The 15,877-nt window shown below is 37.7% G+C and overlaps 1 protein-coding gene across 2 annotated transcripts in view; it reads left to right on the forward strand.

Moving 5' to 3' along the window:
- LOC135682919 (uncharacterized) overlaps positions 1–15,877 on the forward strand; it is a 51,307-nt gene that overhangs the window by 23,648 nt on the left and 11,782 nt on the right. For both annotated transcript variants that reach the window (XM_089113373.1, XM_089113374.1), the window contains 4 exons: positions 531–656; positions 3,077–3,148; positions 4,129–4,237; positions 5,019–5,170. In XM_089113373.1, coding sequence (XP_088969499.1) covers positions 531–656; positions 3,077–3,148; positions 4,129–4,237; positions 5,019–5,170 — 459 coding nt within the window. The remainder of the gene's footprint in view (positions 1–530; positions 657–3,076; positions 3,149–4,128; positions 4,238–5,018; positions 5,171–15,877) is intronic.

Genomic DNA, 15,877 nt, shown 5'->3' on the forward strand with positions numbered 1-15,877 from the left:
ACTATGATTTGTCCTGCTGATAATAACCTTTAGAAGCCTTTCTGCTTGGTACCATTTGCATATTATATAGTATTCGCAGGGCCCACACCACAGTGGGGGGAGGGGGGCAGGGGCCCATGACCTCCCTAATTTGTATAGATAAACCTGTAGATTATAACAAATACATAGATCAAAGTCCACAAGTATCAGCTTCAGCAAAGACGTGTGGCTAGAGAGGGCAAGGGGAAAATAGCGCGAGCCCCGATTCACCAACTTAATTTCACTTATATTGTTTATCGTGTATATGGTTTCTGGTCGCAAAATTAGTCTGTGAAAACCTTTTCCAACAATTTTAATATTAAAAAGGAAACTGATTTTCTTTTATATGTTTATAAAATTTAAAAATTAGCTATTAGCATATATTAATATATATCAAAATATGGTGGAATTTTTAATCTTAATGAGTTTAAAGTAAATGTTTTTGTATTTTTTCTATGGTTTTGAATGTGTTTTTTCTTCATTTCTGACTGATCTTTTCCTTTGTATTACAGAATCTCACAGATCCTCTTAACTATGGCTTCTACATGCCACCATTCAAAGGCAAAGCCGGGAAGTTCTTGGATGAAGAACGTCCTCTCCGGGACTACCCAGCTGAAAGCTATGGTGAACACTTGGAGGTTGGTTTCCTTTTTTTGTCTTTTTAAAGCCGAAACTCTTGATATTTTTTGCTTGGTGCCTGTCTAAACGATCATGCCACAGACTGGCTTGGAACGAAAATAACATCCCTTCACCAGAGTCCAGAAATCATTCGATTATAAATCACGAGTCTTAAAATTGGCCAATAGTTGAGAAAAAGTTAAGAAGAAGCAAAGACTGAGCTGCGGTAAAATGTGATTTCAACCAATGTTGTGAAACACCTTAGAAATTTCATCACAAAAACGAGGATTTTTTTGTCCTTTAAATGCTTTTCCGAGAAAGACTTTCAAGATCAAGGAAACTAAACACAACGTATACCCTGCCACCTCAGGGACGATGGTGCTGCTTGTCAGAACTCGGCAGCCCTAACCTGCTTTAATGACCCAGTAGAAGAACGAAAGCCCGGCTATCTTGCGGCCTCTATATTCATTTCTAGTAAAAAAACCGCAAATCGTTTTTGTAAAAATCAGCTGCAAGTAGGTTTTGCATCTAGGATTCTGTAAACCCAAGATTAATTCATGTTGATAATCCTTTGCGTATGGTTGTATGTGTTTTAAGAAATGTTACATTAACTATGATAAAAGCTGGGAATGCGGTGATTAGGTGGGAGAAATAATCTTAATAAGTTTAGAAATTCCCATTTATCAACCGTGGAATAAAATTTTGTTTTCCCTTTTATGTAGACACGTTTTCACCAAATTGCTCAAAAATCAAACAGGTTTCTTTCTGACATGATATGTCAAAAAGCCCTAACATTTTAAAGGTCACTTAATACGGCAAGATGTAATGTTTAAGATTTGATAAATAATAAATTCTGCAAATCTCCAAGTCCCGCATCAGTCCCACCACTGCAAGTAAAATATATCAAAAAGCTCCAATTCTCGAATAAGCCCCCACCCCTTCTAAAATGGTGGGGACTTCATCAGGCTAATATGTTGGGATGGACAGATGGGTACAATTTTTTTAAATAGGCCATTTTTTCTTGTATTTGTATTTGTTGCTACCTAGCATCCGAAGGTAGTTTTTAGGACACTGAGAAGCTATGCTTATCGAGCAGTGTCCTGGCCCTTCCTCTAAATGTGACCACACCTCGTGATTCCTACGCCTGGAATTACAGAGAGCTGGCGATTCTCCCCACTCTGGGTGAAAGTTTGGTCATGCCAGAGACTCGAACAACGGACCCTTGGGTCTGTAGTCAGCGCCTCTAACAACTGAGCCATCCTCGCACCTATCTTTCTCATATTTCCTGACAGGGATTCGCTTCAGGTCCCCACTCTCAAACATGACTGTGATCGTTTGCTATACAACTTACCCTTAGTTTCTCTGAAAAGTGTCCAAGTTTACGTTTCCCTTAAGCAATTATCTTCCTTTGCGCGATTTTCTTTGCTATACCGATAGCGCAAAAGCGTAAAAAGAGCGCCGAACTTGATGTCACCCATTCAGTGCATTTCTTTTTAAGATATAATAGATAAAAAACTTTTGTTAACCTACATTAGGTGACCTAGAAAAAACAGTACTCAAAACGTTGTTTTTCAGCTTCTTGATAAAACAAAGTCTTTTAAATGTAGAAAATGATAAATTTATCAATTAAGGTAATACCGTATCTAGTTCAAAATTATCATTTTAAGAATTATTACACGACCGGCAAATATCAAACGAAAGATGGACAGCGGATTCTAAAGTCTCTTATACTGAACAATCTGGCATTTTGAAATCAATTAAATATCTTTCTCGAGCAGCTATATCCTTCTGTTTTTATTATTGTTGGTTCCAGAATCTTGCTTCATAAAGCTGACAAAAGAATGAAGGTTTCGGAAAGGGCACGACTCATAGGCCCTAAGATGTCGTGAGTCACGGAGAGATTCTCGTTTGGATTATTATACAAAATCGTTGCCTTCAGCTATTCAAGTTACAAATCATAACAATGCGACCATTTTCAAGTTTCAGTTGTGTTTGAGATAATTAAAAATTGGCGTTCTTCGTGAGCAATAAAAGATTTAGACCTATGTGAGGGTTCACATTTCTTTTGCTGGGCGCAAAGAGGGCAAAAGTTGAGCTCAAGTTTCAGTGACCCTAGCCTCTAAACATTTCTGAAATTAGGAGACCAGATTATTAAAATAAGAAGACGCGTCATGGCGGTGTAACTCCAAATATAGGAATGAAAATGTTTAGTTGCATCGCGAGAGAAGGCCAGACTTAAAGTTTGCTATCAACCAGGAAACCAATTCAATCCAACAATTTAACCCTGTATTTGTATATGTTCTGAACTTGTCATTTCAAATCTCGATTTCATGAATCTCCCCTGTCATCGAAAGAAATGTGCTCGTCTGCTATCAAAGGGCGGGCAAACAATCTCTTTAAAGCCGTATGATATTCAATACCCACTCTCTTTTTCCCGCAGTTCCGCTACAAGAGACGAATTTATCGTGCACTGAACATGGACGAGAAAAAGCTGCAAAAGTACCAGTCAAAGGTAACATTAATAGTGTCACACCTTGTCCAATTCTGGCACTGACTTAAAGCTGTTAATACCCTGCTTAATAAAAAGCTGTTTTGGCCTAGAGCTATTTTTAAAAAGGAAATAAAGACCTACAATTGAATGAGACATTTTCCTTTGTGCATTCAAATCCTGCTAGAATTGGATTTTCACATGCCATAAAAGATACTTTGTTGATTATTTTTCTTTGCTAAATGGGTTATCTTTAATGAAGAGAAATGTATACGTTTTAGGATGTCAAACTGTTTGTGGCTTAGCCATAATACGAGCTTTAACCTTTTTAGGAAGAGCCTTTTTAGCAAGCTTTTATGCTCTTTAAGCCTTGAATGGTTTTTGTTTAGATTATCCGCAGCTAGAAGTGAAGAGGGGATCATGTCGAAGTCTGCCTTTATCCCTTAACAGAAAAGCTTTTACGCCGTAATTAACAGCTAAAACAAAATGGCTATAGTACTCTGTTTTCCTTTGAATCCTAATTCCATAGTTTCCCCCTAGTACAGATTATAATTTGTGGATGTATAGTCTAATATGTTCCTTTTCTGTGTCACCTATTAATTCCTTTTCCGATTTAGAACCACTCACCATACGTTTCTCCCCTCCGAATCTTGATTTGCTACAAGTCTTCTTTTTAATTTTCGTTCGCGGGCTTCATTTCAAAATGTCTACTGTGGAGGAAAAGCTCCCTTTTATTGCTGCTCCTCCACAGATACGTTTTGGAATAAAGCCAATGCGAGTCCACGAGGACTTGCGATAAGTCAACTCCATACCCCAGTTTTCTTTATTTGCTCTCATTCTTCGGGAATTAGGCCATCTTGCTTGCCTCTCTTCGGGAATTAGGCCATCTTGCTTGCCTCTTTTAGAAGCGTTGCGGTCATGTCTATAATCTCCTAGTCTCGATTTGACTTCGCTTTCTTACTCTCCGTTACCATCCACAACTGACCAATATGTTTTTCCTCTAGAGCTACCAAAAGAAGTTCTTTGAATGTCTAATGACAGGAAACACAGAAAAATCGAAAAAGTTTCTTGAAAAAGGGCTTGATCCAAATTTTCAAAATGAATACACTGGAGGTATGTGATCTGGAATATCAAGCCAATAATATTGCTTCATTGCAGTAGTTTTCTAATTATTTGAAATTGTAAAGCTGTTATCAGTATTGGTGAACAGGGATTTAGAACACGTGACAGAGATAAAATGTTTTCAATTTGAAATTAGCTGCTTAGAACAGACATCACTGCATAAAAAGAAAATGAAATACAATTTTCCGTGCCGTCCATAGCAGAAACGGACATGACGTCGTCTGGTTGTGGCTATATACGGCACTTAACTAAGACTTTAACAATAACCTTATAAAGCAAACACTTTTTGTACCATGGCACCAGTAGCGTAGCCAGGGGGGTAAGACTGAGGGGGCAAAGGCGAGTTTAGCGAGGGAAAAATAGGGGCTCACACCCTTTTGAACGCCTGAAAACGCCATTTTCAAAGATATGTTTTACCTTTTGAGGGGGCGTTGTCCCGCTTGCCTCCCCTCGCTATGCTGCAGCATGGCACTATTTCCTTGACAACGTTTAGACTTAACAAAGACTTCAACAATAATCTTAAAAAGCAAACACTTTTTGTACCATGGCACCAGTAGCGTAGCCAGGGGGGTAAGACTGAGGGGGGCAAAGGCGAGTTTAGCGAGGGAAAAATAGGGGCTCACACCCTTTTGAACGCCTGATAACGCCATTTTCAAAGATATGTTTTATCATTTGAGGGGGCGTCGCCCCTCTTGCCTCCCCTCGCTACGCTGCAGCATGGTTCTATTTCATTGACAACGTTTAGACTGAACACATTCTTCTCCTATTGCAGAAACGCCTCTTACAGCAATGATTATGCTGCCGAATTCGTTTGAAGCCTGCATGATGCTTGTCAATTTTGGTGCCCAACTTGATTACCGTTCTGCTGATGGCATGACAGCGATGCATAAAGCCGTGCTAAATAGCAGAGCTGACAGCATTTCGGTGAGTACTGACGTCTTATTCACATCAGCGTATTTAAAACCAAAAATGGCTTTGAAAGATGCAAACGTCCTGAAACATGCTAAAACTTTTTGCCTGACACTCTTCAGGTTCAGAGTATAAAACGTCAGAACATAGATCGAACACACTACGCTAGGAAAAATATATACCCAGTTGTGGATTGAAATAGGCCAATCATAAACGCGAGCACATGGCTGTATATTTGTAAATGATTTATTTAAAATCAGTAGCTTAAAAGAAAGTTACAGCTCGACTTTACAAGGGACACTTGAGGGACCACTGCTTCGGTCCGGTGTAGTAAAATAACGGGCGATCACTCACTAGAGGAAAGTTGTTGAAAGCGAAAGAGATTTGGCTACTGCAGCTGTATTTTGCTTTGTAGTCATGGCTTTCAACTTGTTTTTTAACGGTTATTGGCCAAAGGAAAGTCTAAAAAGGTTTTAGAGCTGTGTTCTAATATTTCACAATTTTTCCTAAAAATAGTAGATAGAGATTAGAATCTTGGCTCTGTAGATTAAATACGGTTTTGGCACCAAAATGGTTATTGGCCAAAGGATAGTCGAAAACGTTTTTGAGCTGTGTTCTAATACTTCACATTTTTTCCTAAAAAGGGAAAATATAGAGATTAGAATCTTGGCTCTGTACATTAAATACGATTTTGGCACCAAATGGCGACTGCTACAAATCCATTTTTCATTGAGTTGTTGAAAACATAATCGAAAAGGAAAAAAGGTTTGAGGATTTGAAAAAAGAGAAGGAAAAGAAGAAATAAAGAAAATAATGTAAATTATGGAGCTTAGAAGCACTCTCGTAAGATGGTTGGCTTTGCATTTGTTATTCCATTATGAAGGAAAAATCTGCTAGGTTTCTGGCAAAATCTTCCTTTATTTGCCGAGGCTTTGAACATCTGCATCTACTGCCTGTGGGCTGTATTCAGCATGCTGTGTATTGTGAGAACTGTAGCCACGTTAGGTCGTCTTTTCATTGGGGCGTTTTCGAATTTGTCGGCATTAAAAAATAGAATCCTGACTTTTGGAGACTGAAAAAATCGTTTTCTCCTAAGCTTTTCGCATCCAGATGTGTCCTGAGACAGGCCCTCGTTATCTCTGTTTATTAGTTACGTAAATATACAACAGATGTTTTATTTTTCTATCTGTAACCAAAAGCTAAAGCTGCGCACAGTGATTCTCAGATGTTAATTCAGTCGAAAATGAGAAAAGTTTGTCTTCAAGCAGGGTGTTTCAGAGACTTAGACTCTCTAGAATGAAGATTTTGTTATTGATTAAGAAATGTCTGATCGCGCTATAAAAATATCCTAAATCGACGCTTTGAATTAAAAGAAACATATTTTAGATCGTGATTACAATACAAGAGATAGTAATAAAATCCTTTTCCTGTAGAATGCAAGCTAGCAGCTCGATTAAATATTAAAACAGAGTTAAATTTTCAGCTCTTTTGATCTCATTGCAAACAGAAAAAGCCCCTCATTCATTTTCAAGACTTCAACAACCAATGTCATGGCGATACTTTCCAGCTCTTCATTCTTTTTTATTTCTTTTGCGATCAACTTGTGTAATTTTCTTATAACTCCAAGGCTTTTGTGTTGTCTTTTCCCTCTTGTTTGCATGCAAAGAAAGTATTACCACAACTTCCGTGTCAGTAAACTCAGTCCAATTGTTCCTAAATCACTTTTTCACACACCCAGGCCTCAATTAACTGTCAATGGTGTATTTTCTAATATACTTTGAGAACCCTTCTTTGAAGGTCACTACCTATGTAATTTATCGTCCTTTCAATGCTTCTTACAATTCCTTTCCCCTTATAGTCATTCTTCTTTAATATTAAAACTTCACCTAAGGCAACCATTGGTGGTTTGGTCCTTGGGTTTTTTTTGGAAAGGTACTAGCCATAGGATCAGGATTTTCTTGGTACTAGCCATAGGATTACGTATGCGCCAGTTAAATTTTACAATATTATCAGAAAGAATCTGACATCGATATTGGATAGGGGTCTGTACTTCAATATTGTCACATTGATATTGGCTAAAGGATTTGTAATAAATTTAACTAATTATTCACATCTAGAAGTATTATTTTGTCCTCGTCAGGTTATTTTTTCCAATTTCAGTACTTTAATTTGGTTTTGTGACGTCATCACTTAAAAATCTCCTTTTTGCACTCACTAAATAAAAGAATTTTTTGGCTTGCTCATCTCCCCAGCAGGCTCTTTGTTCTAGAGCTAATTTATTTAATTAAGATTTTTTCTCGATTTTCCTTGTTGCCACCTGCATTCATGACTCACGTCTCAATAAACTATTTGTCTATACAATGATTCAACAAACAAGAATAGTGTTTATTTGGGTTTAGTTCTGTTCATTTATCTCCGCCCCTAAAATATGCATGACATGATTCAGAAAAAAATTTTCTGCTAAAATTATTTAATCAGCCTCAGGACTCTATGTATACCGGGCTTAGTTTTTATCATATCGACATCTGACGGTGTGGGAAAGTGGCTTTGTTGCTTGTGTTCATTTTACTGCATAGGTTTGTAATAGGCAGTCTGCGTATGGCTTTTTAGTGTATGCAGCAACCCCCATACTAAGTTCTACTTCTGCAGCGTTTCTGGAATAATTGTCCAGCACTTCTCGAAAACCGGGCGAAAACCTTCTCCAAAGTAGCATAAACTGCTCAGGAATAAAGCAGAAGAAAAATGAACTAGGAAAAATGAACTGGGTCATTTTCTCGAAGGATTTTTCTCGAAAACAAAAGGATTTTCCCCAAAGGCGTACGTGATATTTGTTGAGTGTTGGCTACCTAGGGCATGGCTACCCATTGGCCGTCACAAATCGCAGGCAGTAGTACTAAAGGATATACTCAAATCCGTGTAGGTTGTGAAATATTGCGTGTTTAATGTAAAGAAGGGTACCCAAAGTGTTAATAATATTGTTGAATATTGCTTGCTACAGACATTGAGGGGTTTCCGTAAAGTGTGGCGTGTTATTGCGCTTGCTGTGCTAAACCTATACCATTTTTCGTTTTCTAAAAAACTCATCTTTGCATATTACTATGATAATTAGATAATGATACATCATTCAAAACATAAGATCAGCTTTTGTTTTTGTGTATCAAGTTACGTTGGGCGTGATAATCAGCAAACGTTTTGCAAATTCGATGCAACCCTGAATGATACTCGTCGTACTCAAGAAATGCAAAAAGTTGCCTGCCACAGTGCTCATCACGTCAGTCTTTAGAGCGTCAAATTAAATCCACAAATCTGCCGTTAGGTTGTTTACATCACGAAAATTAGTAAGCTCAAAATACGATTATTATGAGCATAAATTATTAAGAGAGTTTATTAACCAGGCTACTTGTGTTTTAAACAAAATGTCACCAAACCTCGAGACACGAAACTGAACAAGCCCTTTATTGATCCTTCCGACTTTGATCTTTTTAAAATGCATTTGTGTACTGTATTTGTAAGTCCCTACTATATGAAGAGCGTCTGCTTCTAGATAAGGAATAGGATTTTGTTTTAACTTGTGAAGAAGGTCATGCAAGGGTTTTAAACAGATTTCGAATATTTGAGACTTTTTCTATTAGAAAAAGCGCCCTTATATCTTAAGTTCTCAATTCCTAACTCTGTTCACCGTGAGTGTGCCTTAAAACTATTGAGCTGTCCAGAGACTGGCCTACTCAAAAGAGACTGGTCGGTTCGGTCAAATAGGCCTGTCGTTTATCTCGCTCTAAGAAAATGGGCCATGTAGTTTTGAGCGAGAAGTGCTATATAATTGTGAAAATTGTGATTAAAGGTATTTTATTTTTTATTTTTAACGTCATTTAAGTGCAAATTTGTCAAATATTTTCATTTGTGATTTGCTAAAGTTTGATTACAATTGTTAAGGGGGAAGGCTGTTAGCCTTCTTGAAATCCTCATTACCAGTCCCCCAGTGCTGACGGAGAAAGTCAGGCCATACCCAGTCTCCGGCATTTTTCTTCTCATTACAAGGATCTGAATGGTTGTTTTGTATGCATCGATTGCATAATAAGAAAACAATCAACTAATTCAGTTCCATAGTTATAATTCGCACATTACTTATCCCGTGTGTAGTTGTTTTTCGTGTCAAGAAATTAGGAACGATATTGTTTTTGTTTTTGCAGTTCAATACAACACTGATTTCTGGATAATTTTCTTTAATTGGGACAATGCAGTCATTATAATAATGTGTTTTCAAATATAACAACTATTTGCACTCATTTACCGCCCTTTCAAGAAAGGTCACGACAAATATATTGCCATGAGCCTGATTTTGCTATGCTTCAGTTTGTTTTTCTCAAAAGGACCAGCGATTAATTCCATCTCTCTGAAATAAATTACTTTTTAAGTTTTGTGCTGTGTTAAATTTTTTCATAGGGAAAGGGGGGATACATGCTGTAAAATAACATCGTGTTCCAGTCTGTAAACTCTATGAACCAAATATATGTCCCGTGGTCCCTGTTGTTACAATCAGTATTGAAGCGTTCCATGTTTCTATTTCGAACCTATACTTCACTCCCTCTTGTTATTGTCCCAACCTAGTTGAATCGAAATCAAGAGAGAGTAAATGTTTGAGGATGATTACTATAGAAACGTAGAAAATTAGACCATTTTGATTTTTGAAGCCCTCCTGCGAGTCTAGCACTCTTGAAAGTTTCCCGTTCAGACCCTCGACTCTTTCCTACCACCAGGTCCCATCACTTCAACGGCCAGGTCCCTAAGTTATTATGTATTATGATTTTGAATCTGCTATTGCTTAGGCCCTATTTGCCTTATATTAGGTAAAACCTTCTTCTTAGGACTTTATTTTAAATAATACCAATAAAAGTTTTGCAAGCCGTTCTATTCGGTTGTCTCATAAACAAATATGTTTTCACGGAAAAGCCAAATACTGCTGAGGAAACGAATCCAACTTGGTAATCTTTATCCTTTGGATCAGTGGTTGGAACTAGGCAACAGGGTTACTATGAATGGATTAATTTGTAAATATAATTAATTTGATTGGTCAGGCCACAATGTTTTTAATGAAAGAGACATGTTTGCGTCACAACCTCGGGTTCCCGATGTGGTAAAGAACCGTCCCATAAACGTTTGAATTGTGTTCGATGACTCACAAATCTGTTTAGCCAAGCTGTCTCCCCTTACCTTTCAAATTTGTTTGCCAGGGCGTTATTGGAATTTAACGTTTTTATTTTTCACGTCCCTTTGGTGACTGGCCTAGGGGGATTTTTGTCAACCTCCACAACACTTTAGAAGGCGATTCTCTCTTCGGGGCAGGGAGCAATGGCGGAAATTCATTTTTCAGATGGGGGGCAATTCCCACAAAAGCAAGCAAATTTACCGACAAAAGCGTGTCTCAACCTTAGGGAGGGCACTGGCATGATTAATTTTGTCCTTGCCCGCCTTTGAACCTCTGACATCACAGTCAGTTTTCTTTGTGCTCGCCCTGCAATCAACCCAGACCTCGACACTAGGAAATTGTGACACCCGAAAGAGAGTTCCTTTGAAAGGCAGAAACCACAATATCCAGTCAAATAACACAAAGATTACGTTGCTACCGTATTCAGAATAGCACGTTAGTTTTAGAGCTTCTGTTTCCTTGACTATGGCATTTTTGTTTCTGTTCTGCTAGACACTGCTCTACTTTAACAGATTTTCAATGCTTGCCAAAACTACTTGAATCACCGAGCGATTTGCTTTGAATTTTTATATAGTTCATTTCTTTTTCGGAATTTTACTACTAGTCGATAAGCCCCCCCCCCTCCCCTCGAATAAGCCCCACTGCAACCGTAAATTCTTGAGTTGGACCCCTCCATTTGATGATTGTTGCCATCTGAGGTTGCCTATATGGCGTTTTATTGAATTGTCACAACAAATTCATACTTTGATATTAATTACTTTAAATTATCGTAAAGAAATTCCTACCTTAGAGGTCTTCCAATAATGTTTTCTTAATATCTAAAATAATTTTATAATTCCCCCCTCGTATAAGCAACCCCCCCCCCCCACGAATAGGCCCCCATCCAAAAATATCAAAAAATAAAAGCCCCCAGGGGGCTAATTCGAGGATTTACGGTATCATACATCGTAATATTCTAAAACAACAAAATTCCCAGCGAGAAAAGGGAATGCCTGGTTCGAGGGGCAATTCAATCTTGGCAAAAGCGTGCAAAATTCGACCTAGATAACAGGATTTCTACGGATTTTCCAATAAAGCAATGATATTCCTACCGCAAGCGTACGAGATTTCCATAGAGTGATTTGCCACTCGGTTGATTTCCCGGGAAAACTGGAGTTGGGGTTCCAAAGTTTCGCGCGTGTTTCAAAAGATTGAAATATGATCATTCACAAATTGTTATTTACCTATGACCTACGGCAGTTTGCTAAAAATTAAGCAATGTGAAATGGGTTCGAACATGTCCCCATTAGAAGCTGTTCCAAATCTGCACCCGCAAAATTTCTATTTTGAAACTTGATCAATATATGCTTCTTCTACAGTGCCCTCCTCTAAATGATTTCCAATTTATATCTTCAAAAGCAAGTTATTTTTCATTTCCCATGAAATCGTTCATGCAAAAAATCGCGTCACAAAGGCCAATCTCCATTGACTTCTTTTGAAATCACACGAGAAAAGAGCGTATTGTTAACGTGAATCTCTTTTGTATCGTGTTGTTGAAGTTGATACGAGCATAAACAATGGTTGTAAAGTCGATAGAGAAATGCAGAGGAAATAACATGCTGTCGGACGAATTTTCGCCAACGGGAATCGAGATATGAGATCCTTCTCTCGAAACTGAATCTGCAGTTGGTTTCGTGGTCTGGCGTGTGTTATTGAAGTCGTTAGTCAAGCTCTAAATAGCAACGGATTCAGTGATCGCATTTCTTCTAGACTGGTGTGCTTCTTGGTTCTCCGATTAACAGAGATATTTATCGCAGTTTTAATCGATTGGATTGGTAGGTTGAAACGCAAACAACTTTTTCTATCATTTCTTTGATATGAGCTCAGGCTTTTCTCGCTTAAAAAAAGATGTTTTTTTCCGAGAAATTTTTCTCGATTATAAAGGGGAGAGATGGCCAAAAGGGTTTGTTTTCATGTACTGCGAACAACATCACACTTGGCATATTTTTACTGAGATTTGAAAACATGATTTTAGTTTAAGTTAGATAGACCATAGATTGACGCTACCCCACAATTTACACTTTTAAGAATCCCCCCCCCCCCCGAAATTCTTGGGACTTCTACACTTAAATTGGCGTGCAGTACATCGTGCCCTACCTGCTTGTTTTCTTCGTGTTTTCCGAATAGAAACCTTTACTCTACAAAATTAAGAACCACTAAGGTTTGTTTTATTCAAATTGAACAAAACAATCGATCGTTACTATGCAAGCAGTTTGTTAGAAATCGCAATGGTTTATATAAACGATAGAAACAAAGAAGTGACTTCACGGTACCCATGCATATGTTTTTTCTTAGAAATATAAACAGGATGAAGGATTTATAAAACCGATGGTTTCGAAATTTTAGCCATGTGCGGTGCACAGGATCTTTCTGGCCCCCCTCTCTTCCGTTATAATATCTAGGATATCTTCTATTATAGCTCGGGCTCTGAAACTCAGTTTTCTACATAATTTCAGACAACACATCCCCTTGGAAAATTCCTGTCGACTCCTCACATGGGTCCTTTTTCGAAACCATTGGCATATTCCATTAAAAAATCAGTTTTACAAGGCTAGTTTCTTCAAGAGGCAACCACCTTTAAATCTAAAAGTTCATACCAATCAATCGAGAATCAAATATAAAACATAGCGTTAATTTAGTCCCGGCTATTGCTAAGAAATAATGAATGGGAAAAGGCCAGACAGCAAGAAAATTGAGACATTTTTATGATCTTTTTTTCGCGAAAACTATTATGTATATGTAGAAACTATTATATTAAGACACTTTGTTAACAACTAACAGACTTAACTGAAGTAGAAACTTGACAATTAGCGATCTTTTATCTTTTTGGGTTTTTGTGTAAATAAGCATTTTGTTAATGATGGCATCAGCATCAGTGCAAATGCTTCTTGCTATCATCACATTTTAATTATTTATATTCGGTCTTTTATTACCGTTATTTTCCATAAAAACACATAATATTATGTTAATAGACACAGCTTTCATTTCCTAATCTCAAGCACAATGACATTTGCGCGGGAAATTTATTGTGAGTGTTTTAATGGTTGACGAAAATTCTGTGAACTTTTGAATGTTTATGTGGGCTTAAACACAAAAGAAAACTGGCGAAATGTGAAATAGAAATAAATTGTTTATATTCTCAAGCCCTGAATAGAGTTAACGAAGTATGAAAGAAATAATTGCTAAGCCTCCTTATTTACTCCTCAGTAAGTCCAGTCCTCATTTTGGATACTGCGCAGCACTGAAACATCATTTTCTCATTTTGGTGAAATAAGTCTCTTTTCCTTTCACTGTCATCCAGTCAATTCCTCCCATTACTTAAATAATTTTTTAACGTTTTATGGAGCTTTCTATGAAGTTATCAGATATGCAAATTTTATTCCTCAAAAGGCCGAGAAAGAGAAGGAAATAAATATGCTGAATTCTCTGAACCGTCTTTAGCTTTCGTAAGCAATGACGAGGCTATTGATCTTGTGTTAAAACCATTGCAGCAGAAAATGAAATGAACTGAATCGTTCAACGTTTGAAGTACGTTCCATTCAGTTTCATTACGCCAAAAGGTTGGTTACGCTATTGTCAAGTGTGGGCGGCTGTGGTGCCGGCGTTCCGTTTAGGCCAGCGCATGACCACTCTGCAGGAGCACTGTAGACTTGCGTGTATTCAGAGACTACAGACATATGAATAATTAATCTCTTATTTCTAGATTCGTACTCAGATTTGAATTTTTTATTATTGTGAATTGAAATGCGGCTTAGTCGCTTAATTCTCTGTGATCATGGCCTAGGCATACGCTGATAGTGATGTTTGGCAGTAAGTTGTGCAAAACTAGTGATAGTACTGTGCTACTTTTATCGATCTTTTGACAATCTAAAATCCGGCTTCCAAACAGATGAAAATTGCGATTTGATTCCTTGTTGAGTAAGTATTGTATCTTTTTGGCTAATAGAAATCTTGGATTAACCTTAATTCTACTTCAGGCATGTGGAAATTTCAATACTTATTTAAATGATTTCCCTACGTATCGTTGAAATTTCAATCGCAACATGGATCATTTAAATACCTGCCCTGGCAGTCAAATATAACCCGTATTCAATATAGTTTGCGAAATATAAAATTCTGAGTCGATAAAATTTTCATAAGTCAAGTAACTCGCTTGCTTATTCAGCATCTAGACACAAGCTCGTTGTTTCTTTCTTCATTGAGTGAGCGATCGTTTTACGATAGGTTGCCAATCTCGAGGATTTCCAATGTTTTCTATAGGTAAGAGCAATGTCAACATGATTCAATCCTGTTTGCCAATGCAGCATAACTAATTCAGCAACATCCGCGGCATTTCACCTGCTGGAATTTTTTATCTGCCGATCAAATGAACGCTTTCATCTTTTTTTTGCTTCAATCAAAATTTCTCACCTGTAGAAACTATGAGGTTAATAAAAGCAAGGGGCCTCTTCGTTGATGTGATACAGGGGCAAAAGCCCTAGCGTATCTTGAAGGGTTTCCAATTGAGGCTACATTTACACATCATCATTCTTCTACATTGAGAATACTGATATTGCCTCTTTTTCACATTCAGACCTCCCCATTCACTCTCTTTCTCAAACATTTTCTCCCGGTCATTTTTCCCGTAATCTTTAATAATTTTGCTGGTCCTTCCTTATTATTTTTAGCCATCTATAGTTCGTTTTTGTAGTTACTATTTTATAGTGGCCTAACTTCTAAGAGGATACGCTACTCCTATTCTTTAACAAATCTCACATTCAGTGTCAAATCCAACAGTAAGCAAGAAAGAGGATATATAGATGGCTACATCTGATTGTGTGAAAAGCAAGACGTTCTATTCATGTGCAAAAGGAACATGTGGCCAGGCGACATTAGGTGCAGCTAATGTGCGATTTTCTTTGAAAACTGCTGTAATGCATTGGTACCATGCAAAGTATGATAGAAAGTAGGCGTGGCGAGAGGCCAGTTCATGCGCTACTGTAAGCAGTGCACGTGCTTTGCTTGGCACTATATACCAGTATGGTGTTATAAAAACCTAAGACTGAGACTGGAAAAGATACATGGGCCTTACCTTATTCTTGGGAGGCTTAAGACAAAAGATATGCTTAATCAAGTATTTACAATTTATCTTACAGGAAAGTGCATGACCTCGTAGGCCTATCCCCCCTTCTCGGCCTCTGTGACATTGCATTTGTCAAAATATTTTTGCTGCAAGGTCCTCGTTTAGGCATCAAGAATAACTGCAGTAGCAGTTTCATAACCGAACGTAAGAGCACTGACAATAATAAATGATTGGTAAAGGTAACAAATGCGCCTGTTCACACCAAACTCACACTCCCTCCCGGCACACAGTTTTACATCAACCCTCTCTTTTCTTTCTATCTTCGTTACAGGTCCGCACCTTTATCTGCGAAATGTCAAATGTTTTTGTTTGTGAAATTTCATTGTTTACTTCTCGAATCTTCTTGCGACCCGGT

This window comes from Rhopilema esculentum, chromosome 17 (genome assembly GCF_057945365.1).
Source record: "Rhopilema esculentum isolate cy_ngs chromosome 17, ASM5794536v1, whole genome shotgun sequence".
Lineage (NCBI taxonomy): Eukaryota > Metazoa > Cnidaria > Scyphozoa > Rhizostomeae > Rhizostomatidae > Rhopilema > Rhopilema esculentum.